The sequence below is a fragment of the Dermochelys coriacea genome, chromosome 6 (genome assembly GCF_009764565.3).
Source record: "Dermochelys coriacea isolate rDerCor1 chromosome 6, rDerCor1.pri.v4, whole genome shotgun sequence".
In the NCBI taxonomy this organism is placed as follows: domain Eukaryota; kingdom Metazoa; phylum Chordata; order Testudines; family Dermochelyidae; genus Dermochelys; species Dermochelys coriacea.
In genome coordinates, this window is record NC_050073.1 from 115451034 (window position 1) to 115469573 (window position 18540).

At 42.7% G+C, this 18540-nt stretch overlaps 1 protein-coding gene across 4 annotated transcripts in view; it reads right to left on the reverse strand.

Moving 5' to 3' along the window:
- The window catches only part of SYT16 (synaptotagmin 16), a 145249-nt gene extending 131214 nt beyond the window's left edge, over window positions 1-14035 (reverse strand). For 3 of the 4 annotated variants that reach the window (XM_038407553.2, XM_038407551.2, XM_038407549.2), the window contains exon 1: window positions 13758-14035. In XM_038407553.2, the coding sequence (XP_038263481.1) occupies window positions 13758-13770 (13 nt within the window). In that variant the 5' untranslated portion in view covers window positions 13771-14035. The remainder of the gene's footprint in view (window positions 1-13757) is intronic. The other variant, XM_038407547.2, reaches the window with a different exon arrangement.
- Between the last annotated feature and the right edge of the window lie 4505 nt (window positions 14036-18540).

An 18540-nucleotide genomic window follows, 5' to 3' on the forward strand; every position in this document is an offset into this window, starting at 1 on the left:
TGGTGGATCACAAATATAAATCAGAGCAGCCTCAGGGCTCCTCTAACATATGCCTGGCTGCTGCTGGACATCAGGATTCACCAACAAATACAGATGTTCTAGTCATGCCCCCTTTCTGCCAGGAATGGCCCCCTATGAGAGGCTGCAGCCCTAGAGGCCACTATGGGGGCTTTACTCCGTCCACAACTTTCCCCACTCAGGGGGAATCCTCAGATGGTCAGTTCAGCCAGCTTTGCAACTGCTCTGACAACATGGCTGGTAAATTCATAAAAATCTACTCCCAACGTGCCAGTTAGATTTTAAAGCTGAAATCCAGCTCGCCAATTGGATAAATATCATAGCTAACATTGAAATGGAATTTAAGATGGATAGCCACTTTTGCATAGTCCAGAGCATTAGCTTACAAATCATGTTAGATTCTTCTCAGATCAACGTTTATCTTCAATAGTGTTTCAGATCAGGACACAGCTATTTTTAACCAAACAAGTTTGTTGATTCACCAACAACCACACAGGAATATAATCAACAGTTTTGCAAGTCATGTTTAGATATACCAAACATTCCAGCAATGTTTTGAACACAAAACACATGTGCAGTCCTGCAAGCAATTGTCATAGGTCAGTGTCAGGGCCCAGCAGCTGTACCATAAAACACTAATCACCAGGACTTTTTACTACATTTTTTTGTAATCATCAGTTATCAATTCTTCACTATTTCTGATATGCTTATCACACTTCTTGGAGCAGCTAGTACAGGAACCCACAAGGGGAGAGGCAATTCTCGATTTAGTCCTGAGTGGAGAGCAGAATCTGGTCCAAGAGGTAACTATAATAGGACCGCTTGGAAATAGTGACCATAATATAATAACATTTAACATTCCTGTGGTGGGAAGAACACCTCCTCAGCAGCCCAACACTGTGGCATTTAATTTCAGAAAGGGGAACTATGCAAAAATGAGGTTAGTTAAACAGAAATTAAAAAGTACAGTGACTAGAGTGAAATCCCTGCAAGCTGCATAGACACTTTTCAAAGACACCATAATACATGCCCAACTTAAATGTATACCCCAAATTAAAAAACACAGTAAAAGAACTAAAAAAGAGCCACTGTGGCTTAACAACTAAGTAAAAGAAGCAGTGAGAGACAAAAAGGCATCTTTTAAAAAGTGGAAGTCAAATCCTAGTGAGGTAAATAGAAAGGAGCATAAACACTGCCAAATTAAGTGTAAAAATGTAATAAGAAAAGCCAAAAAGGAGTTTGAAGAACAGCTAAGGTAAAAGGTAAAAACAAAATGTTTTTTTAAGTACATCAGAAGCAGGAAGCCTGCTAAACAACCACCAGGAAGCCTGCTAAACTATCGAGACAGAAAAGGAGCACTTAAAGACCATGAAGTCCTTAAAGGGAAACTAAATTAATTCTTTGCTTTAGTCTTCATGGCTGAGGATGTTAGGGAGATTCCCAAACCTGAGCCGTCCTTTGTAGGTGACAAATCTGAGGAATTGTCTCAGATTGAAGTGTCATTAGAGAAGGTTTTGGAATTAATTGAGAAACTTAACAGTAACAAGTCACCGGGACCAGATGGCATTCACCCAAGAGTTCTGAAAGAACTCAAATGTGAAATTGCGGAAATATTAACTATGATTTGTAACCTGTCCTTTAAAGCAGCTTCTGTACCCAGTGACTGGAAGATAGCTAATGTAACGCCAATATTTAAAAAGGGCTCTAGAGGTGATCCCGGCAATTACAGACTGGTAAATCTAACGTAAGTACCAGGCACATTAGTTGAAACAACAGTAAAGAATAAAATTGTCAGACACATAGAAGAATGTAAATTGTTGGGCAAAAGTCAACATGGTTTCTGTAAAGGGAGATCATATCTTACTAATCTATTAGAGTTCTTTGAAGGGGTCAACAAACATGTGGACAAGGAGGATCCAGTGGACATAGTGTACTTAGATTTCCAGAAAGCCTTTGACAAGGTCCCTCACCAAAGGCTCTTACGTAAATTAAGTTGTCATGGGATAAGAGGAAAGATCCTTTCATGAATTGAGAACCGGTTAAAAGACAGGGAACAAAGGGTAGAAATAAATGGTAAATTTTCAGAATGGAGAGGGGTAACTAGTGGTGTTCCCCCAGGGTCAGTCCTAGATCAATCCTATTCAACTTATTCATAAATGATCTGGAGAAAGGGGTAAACAGTGAGGTGGCAAAGTTTGCAGTCGATACTAAACTGCTCAAGATAGTTAAGACCAAAGCAGACTGTGAAGAAATTCAAAAAGATCTCACAAAACTAAGTGATTGGGCAACAAAATGGCAAATGAAATATAATGTGGATAAATGTAAAGTAATGCATACTGGAAAAAATAACCCCAACTATAAATACAATATGATGGGGGCTAATTTAGCTACAACTAATCAGGAAAGAGATCTTAGAGTCATCGTGGATAGTTCTCTGAAGACGTCCACGCAGTCAAAAAAGCAAACGGGATGTTAGGAATCATTAAAAAAAGGATAGAGAGTAAGACGGAGAACATCTTATTGCCCTTATATAAATCCATGGTACGCCCACATCTTGAAGACTGCATACAGTTGTGGTCTCCTCATCTAAAAAAAAATATACTGGCATTAGAAAAGGTTCACAGAAGGGTAACTAAAATGATTAGTTTCAGAGTAGCAGCCATGCTAGTCTGTATTCGCAAAAAGAAAAGGAATACTCGTGGCACCTTAGAGGCTAACAAATTTATTTGAGCATAAGCTTATTTGAGCTACAGCTCACGAAAGCTTATGCTCAAATAACTTTGTGAGTCTCTAAGATGCCACAAGTACTCCTTTTCTTTTTGTAAAATGATTAGGGATTTGGAATGGGTCCCATATGAGGAGAGATTAAAGAGACTAGGACTTTTCAGCTTGGAAAAGAGGAGACTAAGGGGGGATACGATAGAGGTATATAAAATCATGAGCGGTGTTGAGAAAGTGAATAAGGAAAAGTTATTTACTTGTTCCCATAATATAAAAACCAGGGGCCACCAAATGAAATTAATGGGCAGCAGGCTTAAAACAAACAAAAGGAAGTTCTTCTTCACTCAGCGCACAGTCAATCTGTGGAACTCCTTGCCTGAGGAGGTTGTGAAGACTAGGACTATAACAGGGTTTAAAAGAGAACTAAATAAATTCATGGAGGTTAATGGCTATTAGCCAGGATGGGTAAGGAGTGGTGTCCCTAGCCTCTGTTTGTCAGAGGGTGGAGATGGATGGCAGGAGAGAGATCATTTGATCATTACCTGTCAAGTTCACTCCCTCTGGGGCACCTGACATTGGCCACTGTCGACAGACTGGATACTGGACAGGATGGACCTTTGGTCTGACCCAGTATAGCAATTCTTATGTTCAAATAATTATCTCAAAAGTTAGAAGGCACTTTAGATTCATAGATACTAAGGTCAGAAGAGACCATTCTGATCATCTAGTCCGACCTCCTGCACAGCGCAGGCCACAGAATCTCACCCACCCACTCCTATGAAAAACCTCACCTATGTCTGAGCTATTGAAGTCCTTAAATCATGGTTCAAAGACTTCAAGGAGCAGAGAAGCCTCCCTCAAGTAAACCATGCCCCATGCTACAGAGGAAGGCGAAAAACCTCCAGGGCCTCTCCAATCTGCCCTGGAGGAAAATTCCTTCCCGACCCCAAATATGGCAATCAGCTAAACCCTGAGCATATGGGCAAGATTCAGCAGCCAGATACCCAGGAAAGAATTTTCTATTAGTAACTCAGATCCCATCCATCTAATATCCCATCTCAGGGGATTTGGCCTATTTACCCTGAATATTTAAAGATCAATTATTTACCAAAATCCCATTATCCCATCATACCATCTCCTCCATAAACTTATCGAGTAGAATCTTAAAACCAGATAGATCTTTTCCCCCACTGCTTCCCTTGGAAGGCTATTCCAAAACTTCACTCCTCTGACGGTTAAAAACCTTCGTCTGATTTCAAGTCTAAACTTCCCGGTGGCCAGTTTATACCCATTTGTTCTTGTGTCCACATTGGTACTGAGCTTAAATAATTCCTCTCCCTCTCCTGTATTTATCCCTCTGATATATTTATAGAGAGCAATCATATCTCCCCTCAACCTTCTTTTAGTTAGGCTAAACAAGCCAAGCTCCTTGAGTCTCCTTTCATAAGACAAGTTTTCCATTCCTCGGATCGTCCTAGTAGCCCTTCTCTGTACCTGCTCCAGTTTGAATTCATCCTTTTTAAACATGGGAGACCAGAACTGCACACAGTATTCTAGGTGAGGTCTCACCAGTGCCTTGTATAATGGTACTAAAACCTCCTTATCCCTACTGGAAATGCCTCTCCTGATGCATCCCAAAACCGCATTAGCTTTTTTCACAGCCATATCACATTGGCAGCTCATAGTCATCCTATGATCAACCAACACTCCAAGGTCCTTCTCCTCTTCCGTTACTTCTAATTGATGCGTCCCCAACTTATAGCTAAAATTCTTGTTATTAATCCCTAAATGCATAACCTTATACTTCTCACTATTAAATTTCATCCTATTACTATTACTCCAGTTTACAAGGTCATCCAGATCCTCCTGTATAATATCCCGATCCTTCTCCGAATTGGCAATACCTCCCAGCTTTGTATCATCTGCAAACTTTATTAGCACACTCCCACTTTTTTGGCCAAGGTCAGTAATAAAAAGATTAAATAAGATTGGTCCCAAAACCGATCCCTGAGGAACTCCACTGGTAACCTCCCTCCAACCTGACAGTTCGCCTTTCAGTAGGACCCGTTGCAGTCTCCCCTTTAACCAATTCCTTATCCACCTTTTGATGTTCATATTGATCCCCATCTTCTCCAATTTAACTAATAATTCCCCATGTGGCACGGTATCAAATGCCTTACTGAAATCTAGGTAAATTACATCCACTGCATTTCCTTTATCTAAAAAATCTGTTACTTTTTCAAAAAAGGACATTAGGTTGGTTTGGCACGATCTACCTTTTGTAAAACCATGTTGTATTTTGTCCCATTTACCATTGACTTCAATGTCCTTAACTAATTTCTCCTTCAAAATTTTTTCCAGGACCTTGCATACTACAGATGTCAAACTAACTGGCCTGTAGTTACCCGGATCACTTTTTTTTCCTTTCTTAAAAATAGGAACTATATTAGCAATTCTCCAATCATTCGGTACTATTCCTGAGTTTACAGATACATTAAAAATACTTGCTAATGGGCTTGCAATTTCAGGTGCCAATTCCTTTAATATTCTTGGATGAAGATTATCTGGGCCCCCTGATTTAGTCCCATTAAGCTGTTTCAGTTTCGCTTCTACCTCTGATGTGGTAATATCTACCTCTATATCCTCCTTCCCATTTGTCATGCTACCATTATCCCCAAGATCCTCTTTAGCCTTATTAAAGACTGAGGCAAAGTATTTGTTTAGATATTGGGCCATGCCTAGATTATCTTTAACCTCCACTCCACCCTCAGTGTTAAGCGGCCCCACTTCTTCCTTTTTAGTTTTCTTCTTATTTATATGGCTATAGAACCTTTTACTATTGGTTTTAATTCCCTTTGCAAGGTCCAACTCTACTCGACTTTTAGCCTCTCTCACTTGATCCCTACATGTTCTGACCTCAATTAGGTAGCTTTCCTTGCTGATCCCTCCCATCTTCCACTCCCTGTATGCTTTCTGCTTCTTCTTAATCACCTCTCTAAGATGCTTGCTCATCCAGCTTGGTCTACAACTAATTGGGAGTTGGCCCTGCTTTGAGCAGCGGGTCGGACTAGATGACCTCCTGAGGTCCCTTCCAACTCCTTCCTATGAATTTTTTCCCCTTTCTTGGGATACAGGCTTCCGATAGCTTCTGCAGTTTTGATTTAAAGTAATCCCAGGCCTCCTCTACCTTTAGATCCATAAGTTCTTCAGTCCAATCCACTTCCCTAACTAATTGCCTTAATTTTGGAAAGTCAGCCCTTTTGAAATCAAAAACGCTAGTTGCAGATTTATTTTTGTTAATCCTTCCATTTAGTTTGAACTGAATTAGCTCATGATCACTTGAGCCAAGATTGTCCCCTACAACCATTTCTTCTATGAGGTCCTCGCTACTCACCAAAATTAAATCTAAAATGGCATCCCCTCTAGTCGGTTCAGCAACTACTTGATGAAGGAATCCATCAGCTATCGCATCTAGGAAAATCTGAGCCCTATTATTATTACTAGCACTGGTCCTCCAGTCTATATCTGGGAAGTTAAAGTCTCCCATGATCATGCAGTTTCCATTAGTATTTACTTTATTAAAGACATTAAAAAGGGCTCTATCCATATCCAAATTAGATCCCGGAAGTCTATAGCACACCCCAAGCACTATCGTAGGAGAGGCTTTACTAGTTTTCTTCCCCAATGTAATTTTTGCCCAGACAGACTGTCTTATCCATTGCATCGCTTCTTATTTCTTTACATTCTACCTCATCATTGATATACAATGCTACTCCACCCCCTTTACCTTTGTTTCTGTCTTTCCTAAACAGCACATACCCTTCAATACCTGTAGTCCAGTCATGACTACTATTCCACCATGTTTCTGTTATCCCTATAATATCTGGTTTCACTTCCTGCACCAGTAGCTCTAGTTCCTCCATTTTGTTACCTAGACTCCTCGCATTGGTGTACAAACATCTTAATTTTTGCTGTTTGGCCTCGCTCACATTTTGTACCCTATTAGGCACAGTCATTCTACATCCAGTATAACCTATTAGACTAGTATCCACACCACCCTCACTCCTTATATACATTCTCCTACCCACGGCTGTATCCATTCTTACTTCATCTTCTTCCCTCTCAATGCTAAAATCTGGTGTGGAGATTTTCTGGACATCTCCCATCCATCTCCCCCCAATTCCTAGTTTAAAGCTCTCTTTATCAGTTGTGCCAGCCTCGATCCTAGAAGTCTATTTTCTTCCCTACTCAGATGAAGTCCATCCCGAGAGAACTGACCTCTGTCCATGAATGCCTCCCAGTGGTCATACATCCCAAAGCCCTCCTTATAGCACCACTGCCTAAGCCATCTGTTGACAGTCATAATCTTGTCACACCTTTGTTGCCCTTCTCTAGGAACAGGAAGGATCCCGCTAAAGATCACCTGAGCCTCAATTTCCTTAAGCGTCTTCCCCAGCCTAGCATAGTCTCCCTTAATACTTTCCAGCGAGAATCTAGCCGTATCATTTGTTCCCACATGAAGGATAATTAGCGGATTCTTTCCCGCTCCCTTTAGGATCCTTTTCAACCTCAGGTCTACATCCCGTATCTTAGCACCCGGAAGACAGCACACCCTTCTATTCTCAGGATCAGCTCTAGTTACGGGCCTGTCTATTCTTCTCAATAAAGAGTCCCCGATCACATAGACCTGCCTTTTCCTGGTGACAGTGCTATTCTCCAGTGTCTCCCCTGTTCTCTCTGGCTGCAAGTTCTTTCCATTCCTATTTTCCCTTACAATCTTCTTCAACCCATCCTGTATCCTCCTGGGGCTCATATTTGGTGTAGTCTCCCTTGACTCTTCCCCTTTTTCTATAGGGCTAGCCTCTCTTATCTTCTTCCTTACCCTTCCACCTTCAGCGACTACCTGCTGAGCCCCTTCTTCATTTTCCAACTCTGCAAACCTGTTCCTAAGCTCTATTTCTCCTTCACTAGCCCATCTTTTTCTCTGCCTGGTTCTTTGAGTCACATGTTTCCACTGACCACTTTCCTCATCCAGTCTCCCCTCAAAATTCCCCAGCCCTGCTTCCATCCGTGAGTCTGAGCTTTTCCCTTCAGATACCTCATATCTTTGCTCCATCATCTGCTTAAACCCCTTCCTAAACTCAACCAGACTTTCCACCTGCATCTCCAAACCTCGGATCTTTTCCTCCATCAGCTCTATCAGACGGCATTTCATGCAGACAAAACTCTAACCGGTTCCCCCCTCCAGGATCATGTACATACCACAGCTTCCACATCCAGTCATCCTCAATGTGTCTTTCACTGCAGGAGTCACTCCCACAGCTGCCTCTGTATCTGTCATCTCCTTCCCACTTAAATCCTGTTAATCTGGGAAACACAAGCCACACCAAAAAGACCACAACCCCCCAGCAAAAGCAAACCCCAAACAACCACCACAATCCAAACTCCCCTCCAACAGAACTCCCACTCAAACTCCCCTGTTTAGAGCTCTGTTTGTTAGCTCCTGTGCCACTGCAGCTATCTTTGCTGTTGCCTGACTGGCTGGCTACCTTTATAGGGCCCCTAGTCAGAAGCCCCACCCCCTAGGCAGGGCTCAGCAGCTCTCTCAGCACAAAGCCCCACCCCCTAATCAGGCTCAGCTGCTCTCCCAGCACAAAACCCCTATACACACACAAATACAAATACTAAAAATACAAAACCAAGTACAACTACCTTCCCCTCCAACAGAACTCCCACTCAAACTCCCCTGTTTAGAGCTCTGTTTGCTAGCTCCTGTGCCGCTGCAGCTGTCTGTGCCGCTGCCTTTGTCTTAAGGCACTCTTATGAATACTCCGCTATTCCTTGTGCTTGATTTGAGAGGAACTAGTTTATATCACCAAAAGCAACTGCTTAAAGTTATTGTTTGAGGCTCTCATAAGCCAATCTATTTGGATTTACAAAGGAAGAACATGCACATAGCGTCACTTAGTTAAAATACAGAATATGGTTCCTTGAGATTTCATTAGAAAGAGTACAGACTCAACAAGGAAACTTTCAGTTACTGCTATTAAAGACCACCAAGAAAAATACAACCCCTGAAATGAAATCTCACCACTTCTCAGTCCTTGCAAGCTTGTGATAGGGGAGAGCTAGCCACATGGCTGGCCCAAGTGCCTAGCAGCACTTTACAAGTTCAACAGCTTCTTTGGTGGGTTCAGCAAACTCTGAGGTCCCACACAGTGACCTCAATTTTATACCCTGTTTTCAGGGATCGTTGGAAGAGGCAAATCTCTTATTTCTATTGGAACTTGCCAAAAAGGCTCTCACATTCATGCTCTCTCAAGTTCTCTGTTGCTTTCTTCAACTTCTAGAAGATGGCATCAGTGTACAAATATCTTTAATCCTTTCTTCATCGCAGGCTTTGTGTTTTTTTTTTATTTAGGGCTGTCAAGCACTTAAAAAAATTAATCACGATTAATCACACTGTTAAACAATAATAGAATACCATTTATTTAAATATTTTTGTATGTTTTCTACATTTTCAAATACACTGATTTCAATTAAAACACGGAATACATAATGTACAGTGTTCACTTTATATTTATTTTTGATTACAAATATTTGCCCTGTAAAAACAAAAATAGTATTTTTCAATTCACCTCATACAAGTACTATAGTGCAATCTCTTTATCATGAAAGTTGAACTTATAAATGTAGTATTATGTACAAAAAAATAACTGCATTAAAAAATAAAACAATGTAAAACTTTAGAGCCTACAAGTCCACTCAGTCCTACATCAGGCAATCGCTCAGACAAACAAGTTTGATTACAATTTTCAGGAGATAATGCTGCCTGCTTCTTGTTTATAATGTCACCTGAAAGTGAGACCAGGAGTTCGCATGGCACTGTTGTAGCTGGCGTTGCAAGGTATTTGTGTGCCAGATGCGCTAAAGATTCATATGTCCCTTTATGCTTCAACCCCCATTTCAGAGGGCATGCGTCCATGCCAATAACTGGGTTCTGCTCAATAACGATCCAAAGCAGAGCGGACCAACACATGTTCATTTTAATCATCTGAGTCAGATGCCACCAGCAGAAGGTTGATTTTCTTTTTTGATGGTTCGGGTTCTGAAGTTTCCACTTCTGAGTGTTGCTCTTTTAAGACTTCTGAAAGCATGATCCACGCCTCGTCCCATTCAGATTTTGGACAGGCTTTCAGATTCTTAAACCTTGGGTTGAGTGCTGTAGCTATCTTTAGAAATCTCACATGGGTACTTTCTTTGCATTTCGTCAAATCTGCTGTGAAAGTGTTCTTAAAATGAACATGTGCTGGGTCATCATCCGAGACTGCTATAACATGAAATATATGGCAGAATGAGAGTAAAACAGAAGAGGAGACATACAATTCTCCCCCAAGGAATTCAGTCATACATTTAATTAATATTTTAGTTTTTTAACGCGCATCATCAGCATGGAAGCATGTCCTCTGGAATGGTGACCGAAGCATGAAGGGGAATACAAATGTTTAGCATATCTGACACAAATACCTTGCAACGCCCGCTAGAAAAATGCCATGTGAACATCTGTTCTCACTTTCAGGTGACACTGTAAACAAGACGCAAGCAGCAGTATCTCCTGTAAATGTAAACAAACTTGTTTGTCTTAGCGATTGGCTGAACAAGAAGTAGGACTGAGTGAACTCGTAGGCTCTGAAGTTTTACATTTTTTTGTTTTTGAGTGCAGTTATGGAACAAAAAAAATCTCCATTTGTAAGTTACACTTCCACGATAAAGAGATTGCTCTACAGCACTTGTATGAGGTGAATTGAAAAATACTATTTCTTTTGTTTATCATTTTTACAGTGCAAATATTTGTAATCAAAAATAATATAAAAGTGAGCACTATACACTTTGTATTCTGTGTTGTATTAGAAATCAATATATTTGAAAACGTAGAACAAACATCCAAGAGTATTTAATAAATTTCAATTGATATTCTATTGTTTAACAGTGCGATTAATTGCGATTAATTTTTTTGAGTTAACAATGTGAGTTAACTGTGGTTAATTGACAGCCCTAAGTTTATTCATTTCAAAGATAGTAATTCTCTATTAACCCAGACCATTAATTGGAATTCTCCCCCCGCCCTTCGCCCCACCCCACACACACACTCATCACTTTTAAGCAATTTCTTTTAATACTGCAGAGTTATACATTGGTTAGGTGATGATATTTTTCAATATTCTTTTTCTTTCTGATGCCATATAATTCATACCGCCTGCAGACTGCAACAAACATTTAGGAAAAAAACCCAAGAGAAGCCTTTAGTTCCTCTAAATGTAGTGGACATAGTCCATACATTCCTTATTTATAACTAATACCTTTTATTTCATATCCTTCAGGGATTACAACAGAACAAGAGACATTATATCGAAGAAACAAAGCAGATCATCCACATATATAGGGACGTATATTTGATTAATAAGGCAGACAAATTAACTTGGGATAGGGGGGTGAAAGATACAGCAAGCTTGACCCCTACAGCCTGTGTCTTTCTGTAGGTAACTCCACAGCTATTCTTAATTGATTTAAAGTTCTCCACCCATCTCTATAACTTGATTAACTTACAGGACACAATGGGTCACTCTGCACAGGCCAAGATGATGTTACCCTGGTTTGTCAGCCTGTGGGAGGCTCTTTTTAGATAGAAGGGAAGAGACACATGTGCCTTCATATATGTTATGACATTCTTGCCCAAATAACAAACAATAACTTGAAGATTTTGTTTAAACATCCAGTTTTCTGTTCCTGGAGGAAGATGTGAGAGGCAAACAAAGGTACATCTTGTGATCTTGTTTGTGTTTTTGATGAGGAAAATAGAGGGATAGCTTTTTTGATTTAAGGGACTGAAGGCTCTATAGTTATTAACAGTAGATTCAAGGCATATTGATATCTATACATCTCACATTTGTGCTGCCAGGGCAGCACAAAGCAGCCACTCTGGGGACGAGAAGCTGGCCCTTTGTATTTTCATATATTTGTAAAATATTCTAAAATACGATAAAGGCCATTTTTAATTATGTATCCAGCACCAACACTACCTTCAGGTCCCATCTAACTTATAAAAATAACAGGAGGAAAGCCAGCATTTGACAAAGTTGTCATATAAAATTGAACAAATCAAGTCATTTTATAGTTCTTCTAAGGCCTCAATAAAAGCAGTGCACAACATCCTGCGTTTCATCTGGGCCTTGCCCAAGACACCCTTTCCTTAGGGAGATGCTCTTGAAAGAAATCAAGGAACAGCAGACATATTTATCTATCACTGTACAGCTAAAGGCAGAGGGAAACTATGATTCCCTGAATAACTGCTTTTAAAAAACAAACTCAGGTTTTTGTTCTTGATCATTTATAACTTGATACATACCTTCATTTAAAGAACTCCGTACTATTTTTCAAAAATAATTCTTCAATCAGGCCACATGCAATGGATCAATTAAGCAACCTTAAACAAGTATTAATGTCTATGTTTCTCCATAAAATATGAAGACAAAGATTGGGATGGTGATTCTAAAAGCTAAAAGTACTGCCCTGAACCAGGTACTAATTCTGGTGAACCAAAAGTGGCATGTTGCAGAAGATGGTGGCCAAACACTAGCGTGGCTTATACCAGTTAACAGAGGTGGATGTCACATATGTGCATATAAAACTATTGCAGCCAAAAGTTAACCCTAGACAGTTCTTGTCACTATGCAACAACTGTAACAGATGAGCCAAAACGGAAGCTGACCGTTATTAGTAATGGTAGTGTCTAGAGGCTGCTGCCAAGATCAGGGTCCCATCACGCTTGGAGTTATATGCACAAATAGTAAGTAGTCGTCCTATCTCTCAGGAGTTCCAGTGGTTCTCAACCTATTTACCATTGTGGATCACATATGTGGCCCACAACGCGTTATCTGGGCCACATCCAATACTATGTGTATGGCCCTGAGGATGTCACACGGGCTGCAGATCTGTGCTAACTGGGCCGCAAGCAGTCCTTGGGCCACAGGTTGAGAACCACTGAGCTAGACTGTGAGGCAACCCATTTTGGGGGGGATATACTAAACAGGTGCGCCTAAGCCTAGGTGTAGTTTGAAGGGTCTGTGGGGCACTGCCCCCCCAAACCGCAAGCTTTAGGCAGGCATGGAATTTGCCCCCCAATACACAGCCCCACTGGCCTGACCAGAGCAGCCCCCGTGAACGTAGAAGTCAATCGATGCCTATAGGCCTAAATCTTATTCTCTCAAATAAAATGAAATATAAAATCATGTCCATAAAAAAACCCCACTCCTCCTGGTTCTCTTACTAAACGTTTGCATTGCATGTAAAACGGTGCCACTGGAATAGCTGGCAGACTGAGATAGCCGAACTGGGCCAGCCTGATTTTCCTCTTTCTAGCAGCAGGATGGGCCCGAAAGGCAAAAGTTCAGGGTCAGGCCCGGCCTTTAACAGCCAACATCGCTATCGCTGGACACCCTTCTCCTAACAGGTGGCATTTCTCTCTGCTCCGGTGGGGCATCCACTGCCCATGGGAAAATCCGGCCTTTTTTAGCAGGGCTTCCCCGAGCCCTGCCTATAAAGCCCAGGCAGCTTTCATGCCTGGCAGCAGGTGGAGGAGAACCGGAGGAAGGGGCAGGGGCAGTCGATTGTCCCCCCAGAAGAGCTCCCCGTTGCTCAGAAGGGTGTAGAAGTCAAGGGGGAGCTGGGGCAGGTAGGGCCGTGGGAAGGCTGAGGGGAGGGAGGGTTGCACCTGGGCAGCCAGGCTAAGGGGGCTGCAGGCAGCTGCGGGGAAAGGGGAGGGCGGCAGCGGGGGCTGGGCAGAGGAGTGGGGGTGGCAGGGCTCGGGGCCGGGGGAGGCCGGTGTTGGAGCGCGGGTCGGGGGGGGGGGTGTCCAGAGCAGCTCGCACTAGGGCGGGCTGGGCGGACCCCCACCAGCCACCCCGGCGGAGGGGAAGGGGGGGGCCCCCCCCAGAGCCGGCCCCGGGGCTCGCACTTACTGTCGGTCGCCATGGCCCGGCCCGCAGCCGAGCGCGCCTCTCCCCGACGCCGCAGCCCGGGCGCGCACCCACGCAGCAGCCGCCCCGCCGGGCGCACGCCCAGCGTCCCACACCTGCCCGCGGCGCCGCCCTCTGCCCGGGGCCGGCCCGCGGTCACCAGCCATGGCCCAGCGCGGGGGCTCCCCGGCAGAATCGGGGCCCGCCTGCCGCCCCCCCCCCCGTTACGAGCAGCGCCCAGGAGCCCCTCGCGGCTTAGCGCAGCGGGGGACGAGTGCCAGGGCTGGGGAAGCCTCTGCTGGGCCTGGCACAACCCATCCCCTAGCCAGGCCGCTCCTGGCCTCTGGCAAAGCCCCCGCGGGTGAGGGAACTGGGGGGGGGGGTGTCGGGCTCCTGTTTAGGGGAGCAGGGGCCTCGAGAAAGAAGCGCAGCCCAGGGCAGCCCACCCGTGCGCAATCAGCTGCCCAGGTGGCTGTTTGGCCACTAATTTGGCTTTGGAGCCCTTGCACCCAAAAAGGCCACCGGCGCTCCGCTAGAAAGAGGGGGGCCCTAGAGGGAGAAGGCTCTGAGGCAGAGGGGTGCTAGCGGGAGGGTCGCGGCCTGGGTCAGGAGTCCCACAGCCCTCGGTCCGGGGCCCAGCGTCTCTGTCCAGGAGCCCTCTTTCCAGCTGAGCTTTGGTAGCCTTTGAGCAGGTCCATTAGTCAGTTAGCTGCCATCCGTCCACCTCTGTGGTTAATTTCTTACAAGTGGCCGAGACTGGCTCCTTCTCCTTAAGAGACGAGAGCGGGCCCTGACTCCCCTAAAAGAGTCAACCACCCTGGGACATGGGGTCTCCATGGGGGTGAGGGATTTGAGCCTAAAAAGCAGCATCCTTATCCTCTTCCCCCAGCTTTGTAGAAGCTTTTTATATTTCGACTCTGTAGGCGTAGAGCGAGGTATTGTCCCTTAAACCACATGAGGATTTGAATGGCTGTAATAAATGCTGAATGCTTCTTATGACTTTTCCTCCCCTCTCCACTGAAACCTCCCCTCTGGGCATCCGAGGGTGAGTTAGGGACATGCCCTGGGCAAGGGTTCTTTGAAACCATGCTGCCATAGTGGGGGTGGGGACCATGCTGAGACAGCGGGCTCCTGGATGTTAGGAGTGCTATAACCCTCAGTAACTAGAGCTTCGAGGGGGTTGCTGACATGCCTGTCCTCAAGTTTAGAAGATCTTTGCCCCACTTGCTCCAGAAGAACTCAGCAAGTTGAAACTGACCCACATGGAGTCATTCCCCCCCCCCTCCAGAAATGGCCCCTCGGACAACTAAAAAAAATAAAGGTGGTTGAAATTTTTCAGATTTCAAATTTTGACCCAAAAAACGGGAGAAAAATGTTAATGAAATATTCAGTTTTCAACCAGCTCTAATAAAAATACATTAAACTTTGGCCTTGTCTACACTACCACTTAAGTTGACATGAGTAAATTACATCACTCAGGGTTGTAAAAATCACCCCCTGAATGACATAACTTACATTAACTTAACGCGGTGTCTACATTGTGCTATGTTGAGGGGAGACATTTTCCTATTGACATAATTAATCCATCTCGACAAGAAGGTGCTTCAGCAGACCGCTAAATCGATGCTGCATCAATGGCAGCAGCGCTAATTTAGCATGGTTGGATGTGGGGGAGGTTGGTGAGGGAGAGGGATTGTAATACAAAGGAGAAACAGAAGAAATTGTACTATGGGCAAATTGCTTTTGTGTTGCTTGCCTATATCTCTCATCTTTTAGATAGTAAGCTCTATGAGGCAGGGGAATGTTTTCTATTCTGCATGTGCACAAGTGCTAGTGCCATGGGGTCTCAAATGTGGTTGGAGTATTTAGGTGCTACCAGACCACAAATTAAAATTATAGTGAATAAAGGTTCCCAAAAGACACTTATAAAATAACTCAAATGTGAATAAAAGTTATTGAGTAGACTCACTAGCAGGATCCGCTGCAGGTTAAAGGTTATTCTGGCGTTTAACTCACTGACATTCAGCTGTATTATAAAATGGATAGATGCCACTCAATGCTGTGTCCAGTGTTGGTCACCCTACCTTAAGACGTAGGGAAAACTGAAAAACTCTATGACAATGCTTAGAGACATAGGATTTATAGTCCATATGATGAAAGATTGGAAAAATTGGCATCCATTAGCCTGGAAAGAAGTTGATAAATGAGTAGCACCTTCCATCCAAATATCTACGAGCTCTTCTCAAAATCAGCAAGGTCTCATTTATTATCTGTTTTACCATAGCCCCTACTACACCAAGTCATGGACCAGGAGCCCCATTGTGGAATCCCCATCACTGGAGGTTTTTAAGAACAGGTTAGACAACATCTATCAGCGACGGTCTAGGTTTTCTTCACCCTGCCTCAGCACAGGGGGTTGAACTTGATGACTTCCCAATGTCCCTTTCAGCCCTACATTTCTATGATTCTAAATGTAGAAGTGAGCACGTAAGATCATATTATATAGATATAGATACTGATCTTACCCGAAGAAACTTTTGGGATGGCACTGCATCCTTAGATTCGTCTCAGCACAATTTACTAGCTGTTTAGACCCAACTTTCAGACTTGTGGAGAGAGAGAGAGAGAGAGAGAACTGAAATTCTCTCGGTGCATTTGACCTTTGTTAGCCTATGCTATAAATCAAGAAAGGAGCTAGATATTAGAACATTACATTACTTGAAGGTTTATGTGTGGGAGATTGCAGCAATAGTTGAGACAAACTGTACCCCATATTCACCCTTTTTACAAGACTACAATAAATTTTGTACAAAGTATGCTTTGTGGGATATCATTTGAAAACTCCTGATCCACTGAACATTATTGTCCTGTAAAATATGTGCATCAACACTGTATGTAAAGTTATAAGATTTTACTGTATAACATTGCTGTAACACTCAAAGTTTACAAAAGCAGGCACAAACCAGTTCCTCAGAAACAAAAGGCAAACCCCAAATCCAGGTGTCAACAAAGTCAAGTAGACTATCACCTAGTTAAGCAGCCATTCTTTGACAGAAGAAGGATGTAAGCAAGAAATTTACAAACTGGCAAATAAACAGCTGGTGATTCCTGTCCAAAACTGACTTGCTGTTATCTGAATCCAAAATGGAGGCAATCTTCAAAGGAGAGAAAAAGCAGTATTGCCAACCCCAAATGTTCAAAAATCATGAGTAAGGTTCACCAAAAATCATGATTGACTTTAAAGTCATGTGATTATGTAAAATTAATAGTCCAGTGTTCTTTTCATTTGCCCTTCAGCTTTTTGAGATTTTAGGGTGCACTGGGGTCACATTTTGAAGCTTTCTCCACAGCCACTAGGGCTAGAAACTTACTTTTTCTTTAAGAATGAAGGCTGAAACCATCACAACCATTTGACTCCAGGAGCTGGGGCTTTAAGGAAAGCAATTATCATGAGACTCAAGACAAAATCATGAGTTGGCAACACTGAAAAAGGTATAAGAATAAAGAACACACAACACAAATTACTCTCTCTCCCATTCCTCTCTGCTCATGGCACCACCACCTGAAGGAACACTGAAATGAGGGATGGGTCCTGGCTAGAAGACTTTCAGCCAGTAAAGACTGCAAAAAGCATATGGTGAGAAAAACCTTTGCTTTGAATTCATTTAGCTTGCTAAGTTAGGTATTAGTTTGCATTTTATCTTTTACTTTCTTTATAACCAATTCTGACTTTTATGCCTCATTACTTATAATCACTTAAAATCTTTATGCAGTTGATAAACTTTTTTTATCTAAACAAGTGTGTGTTTGGATTGAAGTGATTGGGAACCTCCACTTGAGATAGCAGGATTTGTACACATTTTCCATGAAGTAACAGACTTTCTGTGAACTTGTATTGTCCAGGAGGGCACTGGGCAGTACGAGAAGCACATTTCTGGGGGAAGGTCTGGGACTGGGAAGTTACTGGTGTCACGCTGTATGTAATTCATGAGTGACTGGCCAGAGCATTCATATACACTGGGACTGGTTTTACATGTTAGAGGCTGTGTGTGAGCAGGAATGGTTACTCTTACAGCGAAGCAGGGTAAAAGGCACACCAGGTTGGAGATTTGAGGGAACACATCTGTCCAGGTTGTACCCTTGGTAATGTCACAATAGTACAATACAGCATCAGTCCACTAAAGGGCATCTCAGGAGGTGCCCCTCCTGCTTTCATAACCTCTAACTGCAGATCAGATTGCAACTTAAGAAAGGAAATTTTTTCCAATGTCGGTCAAGTATTGTGAATCTTAATTCTTAGCTGCCTCCCAGCTCTTGATTTTTTGTTGATATGACCACTGGTATCTTCCTCCCACTCGCATGTTTTCATTTGCTTTACAGAACAAGCACCTGCACTTGGTAATTGATATTTAAAAAAAATAAAAATTTGTTAAACAGTTTAAAGCACCCATCTTAGTGCTGTTTATTTTCATATCAAGAAAAGAGTATTTTATAACTAATAAAAAGAAAGCACACATTGGCATGAAGAATCTCAAACATATACTGTCAAGACAAACTTATCTACGCTCACTTCCCATTTTCTTCTGTTTAGAAACCTCCTTCTCTTCTTTAAAAGAAAAGCCAGCTTGTTGTGTATAGTTTGGCAATAACAAGGCTCTGAACTGTTGGTCTCCAGCCTTGAAGAGAAATGAACACTAAGGTTTGTTACCAGGTATTTTTATTTCTAGCATTATACCATTCACAAATATATACTTAAGGAAAGATTTATAAGTGCACATTCGGGTCT